The following is a 5189-nucleotide window of genomic DNA, read 5'->3' on the forward strand; positions in this document are numbered from 1 at the left end:
CCACACAGAGAATATAACCACATGGTAAAAATTATTTAGGAAAGCCTTTCTCCAGTGTGATTAAAAAGCCTTGCGTGAGATTTTTGTTTTGTTTGCTCACAGCTCCTGAGCAGAACAAAAAATAAAAGCATCTGTACTGTTTATCTTGGTAAAACTGAGGATATTTAGGACTAACAGACCTGCATATGGGACAAACTAAACAGCAGCTCAGGTTTCTGCTCCTTTGCAGCAACCCAGGCTGGGGAGCAGCGCTGCGGAGAAGGCCCTGGGGCTGCGGCCGGCAGCGAGCTGGGCATGGCCAGCAGCGGCCCTGGCTGCAATGAAGGCCCACCGTGTCCTGGGCTGTATGAAAAGGAGTGTGGCCAGTTGGTCGAGAGAGGTGATAATCCCCCTCTGCTCAGCACTCACGGGACAGCAGCTATGTAGTTTGTCCTGTTTTGGCACTCCCAGCAGAGAGAACACATCAATAAACCGGAGCAAGTTCAGATGAGGGCAGTGAGGTGTCCAGGGCTGCAGCACTGTCCTGCCCTGCAGGCTGCGGGACCAGGGCTGGTTCAGCCCAGAGAAGGAGCAGGCCGGGGGGCACCAAACAGCAGCCCCCAAAACCTATAGGAAAGCCAACAAGAAGACAAAGTTAAACTCTTCATAGCAATGGATGGTGGGAGGAGGAGAGATGACAGGTATAAGTTGAAACACAAGTAGTTCAAACTAGATCTAAGGGGGAAAAAATCACGCTGAGGGTGATTTAGCAGTGGAGCAGGTTGTCCAGAGAGGCTGTGGGAAATGTTGGAGGTTTTCAAATCCTGACAGGACAGAACAACCTTGTCTGGTCTCATGGCTGATCCAGCTGTGACCAGCAGGCTGGACAAGAGACCTCCTCAGGTCCCTTCCAGCCTGAGTTATCCTGTTATTCTTTGGTCATTTCTAAAGAGAGTCTACAAAATCTCCCAAAGCAATTGGTGTGCTTTCCTTACCACTGTAAAGTTTTCCTATTGTCTAATGTGAATCTCTTCTGCAATGTAAGACCATTAATTCCAGTTCTTTTCACTGCAGATATACACTCTCCCTCTTTGCAACAACTTACTCTGTTCTGAGGACTGTTACCATGTCTTTTCAGGTTCCCAGAGAAGCTTTTCAGATGCTTAATACTTCATGCCATTAAGTGCCACATGTCAATTTGTTCTAACTTTTGGGCAACCATATATGCCAGGTTTCTTGGAGATTTCTGAGCATGCTTAAAGCATGAAGTTTAAAATAGCAGGAAAACACTCAGCTAGCTTTTAAAATTTTATTTCTCTACTCCGTATTTCACTTATTTTCATAGTAAAAATTTTAATGGTGCATTTTTTCTCATCATCCCATAATTCCTAGGCTATGTATTATCTGATTGTGCAACGCTTAAGCTGCTTCTGAAGTGAAATAGTCGGGTTTTTCTCTCTTGCCTTTTTACTCGCAAAAGTTATTAAACTAAAATTCTTATGGTAGCTCAGTCACCCATGACTCTAAGCTCTACAACTGTTCTGAATTTGCATGTTTGCAGCTCTTAAGAACAAGTTTATTCTCAGTGGAACAGCATTCTGCTAGCTTCCTCTGTTCTCATTTCTTGCTAGCTCCTTAGGTTTTGTTTGTTTTCTCACCAGCATGAGCTGCTCACCTTTTTCTCTTGTTCCTCAGAGGGTTTTCCCTCTTATATAAACACATACACTGGTGTTTTCTGAGACTATTCTTCTTTCCATTCCTTGAATTCTGCTGTCAGAGAGAAACAATTTTGCTTCAGTGCCTCAGGACGAACACTCTTATTTATCAGTCTTTCCTATATTTGAACAGGTCTCTGAGAGTGACTGACTGAAGTGTAGGAGAGATGGAAGATGCGAAGCTGCCTTCTGCCTGAAGCCAGGCTGGGTAGGCAGAGCTGTGACAGCTCTCCACTTTGCCTTAGGATCAGCATCCCGAGTTGCACTGGTTGTTCTGCCTGCAGTGTGGCAGTTGAGGAAGTACAACTCCTTCATCCAACACATTATGTAAAGACAGATGTTTTCAGCTTACTCAGACATTAGAATTAGGACAGAATAGCATGCCCTGGACAAGAAGGATAACAAAATCAGGGTATGCTTGAACAGCAAAATGAAGACATTAGTGCAGTATGGGTAGCCATAGCTTTAATCTAACTGACACAAGAAACAACATCATCAAAGATGCAGAAGCACAAAATTCAGTGTGGGCTGGCAACTGGGATAAGGTCATGGGGGCTCCACTCACATCCATGCCTCTACAGCATCACTGCTATTCTCCCCGTGCTAGACAGGTGAAGGGTAACTTAAAATCCTGCCCCACAATGCAATCATTCCTTCTGCTGCAGTGAAGAAATAAATAGCTTGAAGGCTTTCCTTATTCAGTAAGAAATCCCTTTGGCTTGTTCTCCATTACTGCTACCAAGGTAACATTGTAACGCAAATTCAATAACCTGTCACCGTTAGGGCACTTGGACAAAGTTCCCTATTAAATCAGCCCATTTTCCTGAGAACAAATATAGGTGCAGCAAATTTTGCAGTTTGTTCCACATGTACTTTTTACATATCTAGCTTTGGTCTGAAAGTAACAATATCCTAGACTCTCTTCAAATTTTAGGGTTCAATTTTTAGTGTCTATTTGCTTAAATCTCACTAAATATAAAAAGAGACTTGTACATGCTGTGTACCTAATGAGCTGCTACTGATAGGAGGACAGATTAATCTTCACATTTATTTCAATGAATTCTAAGACAACTACAGCTTGCAACTCTGTGAAAGGTTTACCATTTCTGTTATTTAATAATGATGACAACATTTGTGGTTCTACTGTTTACAGACAGGTTTTGTCAAGGGGAACTGACTTCAGGGATCACAGAGTTGTGTGACCTTTGCATATACTTTTGCCACTTAAAAATGTTGTGAAGATGACTACACAACCTTTCTGATAAGTGTAGCATATCTCCAGTCAAATATCATATGCTGTGAAATAAAGATTAGAATGAAAAGGCAGACTGAACATGAACAATCTCAGTTTACCAAAACGTACTCTTTGACCTGGAATGCAAGCAGAAAAACACATTGAAGTGGGGCACACGCTCCCAAAGACTTAGAAACAAATCATGCTTGGTGCTATTACTGAATAAGCTGCAAATATGTCTTAGATGTCAGTCAGGGGTATTGTCCAGTTTTAGCGGAGATAAATTCCCTAACTACTGAAGACATGGCATATTTATAGTAATTGACTGTCATACACATGTATACCGGTGTGTTTCAACAATGATTTGAGGAGATTTGTTTTAGAGACAGAAGAGTAATTCAGTTTCTACAATTTTGGGGGGCCTCAGCTGTGCTGAAATACTATTTCCCAGATGCAGATTTTTATTTCTGGGGATATTAGTCCAGTAGGAAGAATACTTAAGCTCACAATGTTAATTTAAAATAAGTAATTAAGTGATGAAGATGGTCTTTTATTACCAGTCCAGGCTGGATAGCAAATCCTAAATTTACTACTGAAATAAATCATTCTCTAACCCACTGCAAGTCTTCTTAAATTATTGCAACTAGTATGCTGTCACTTACATCACACTAATTTCTCTTATTGGGAAAGACAGCACAAGGTGCAGTCTCCACATGTACCAGTATTAATGTCTGTCTTGTTGTTTTTATCTTTTTCTTTCCTAGATTCTTCCCTCTAGCTGAGCAACAGACACACCGAGAAACATGCCCGAGCAAAGCAATGATTACAGGGTGGTTGTATTTGGAGCTGGAGGAGTGGGCAAAAGTTCTTTGGTCTTGAGATTTGTGAAGGGCACTTTCAGAGAGAGCTACATCCCTACTATTGAAGACACCTATCGGCAGGTGATCAGCTGTGATAAGAGCATATGCACTTTGCAGATAACTGACACTACAGGGAGCCATCAATTTCCAGCCATGCAACGTCTTTCTATTTCTAAAGGACATGCTTTCATTTTGGTTTACTCTATCACCAGCCGACAGTCCTTGGAGGAACTCAAGCCAATCTATGAACAAATATGTCAGATTAAAGGAGACACAGAAAGCATTCCAATAATGCTGGTGGGGAACAAAAATGATGAGAACCAAAATCGAGAGGTGGACAGCTGTGAAGGAGAAGCCATAGCTAAGAAGTGGAAATGTGCCTTCATGGAGACCTCTGCCAAGCTGAACCACAACGTGAAAGAGTTGTTCCAAGAATTGCTAAACCTAGAGAAACGCAGGACAGTGAGTTTACAAATTGATGGCAAAAAAAGCAAGCAGCAGAAAAGGAAAGAGAAGCTGAAAGGCAAATGTGTGGTGATGTGAAATTGCACTGTCAGGAGTCAGTCATGAAGTCTCACCTGTCTGACAATACCCATGTAAAACCTATAGACAGCAAACAACCATAGAAGACCTATTTATTAGTAACTGTTTTAAATGAAATATTTGAAGTCTGAAAAAATTAGTTACTATGATTACTGTGAAAATAGCCAACAATTAAAAAATCATGTACTCTAGCTATCAGTGAAAAAAAATCAGGAATTATAAGAAAGATGGGCCAGGATATCTGATTTTGTAGTTTACAGAAGAAAAGAAATTTCATCCTTAACACAATGTGGAAGATGTGGGAAGTCAGCTTCATATTATTTACGCATGCATAGAACTGCAAGAGAAAGCGATGTATAATGTTAGAAGATAAACAAAGAAGCGGCCAAGAAGAAACCTGGAAAGTATAAGTGGGTGGTGTTACCACACCTTTTAAGAATGCTGTGGACAAACAATTCTGTGCAACTTTCATGATTGACTGGTGGGGCAGTGTGCGTAAGGTAGTCTTGGATCTGCCAAATAAACGAACTATTTCTCACTACAAGGAAGTGTGGGGATAGCACAGTTAAAAGGAACAGATATTCCCTCTACTCCCCCAGCATGAGATTTCTTTCTAGTGTGATGCGGTGTTTGAACTGAAGGATGAGGAAAAGCCAGCCCCTGTAAGAGAGATGGAGATCATCTCCTTTTCTGGATCCATAGCTTCAAGAATTACCTGTGCTTCTGTCCCCAATATATTTCAGAAGAGCCAATGTTTTCCTGTGGAGAATGTCAGACTGTGTATACATACACAAACAGAAAGCTTCCTCAGGGAGGACTGGCTGGGGAGTCCTCTACAAAAGCCTCTATGGGAAAGGC

The 5189-nt window shown here is 41.5% G+C and overlaps 1 protein-coding gene across 1 annotated transcript; it reads left to right on the top strand.

The window, feature by feature from the left end:
- The first annotated feature begins 3731 nt into the window (after positions 1-3731).
- On the top strand, positions 3732-4331 carry DIRAS2 (DIRAS family GTPase 2). The gene has a single exon (XM_068423349.1). The coding sequence runs from the start codon at positions 3732-3734 to the stop codon at positions 4329-4331; it is 600 nt and encodes a 199-aa protein (XP_068279450.1).
- Positions 4332-5189: the final 858 nt, after the last annotated feature.

This window comes from Nyctibius grandis, chromosome Z (genome assembly GCF_013368605.1).
Source record: "Nyctibius grandis isolate bNycGra1 chromosome Z, bNycGra1.pri, whole genome shotgun sequence".
NCBI classification, from domain to species: domain Eukaryota; kingdom Metazoa; phylum Chordata; class Aves; order Nyctibiiformes; family Nyctibiidae; genus Nyctibius; species Nyctibius grandis.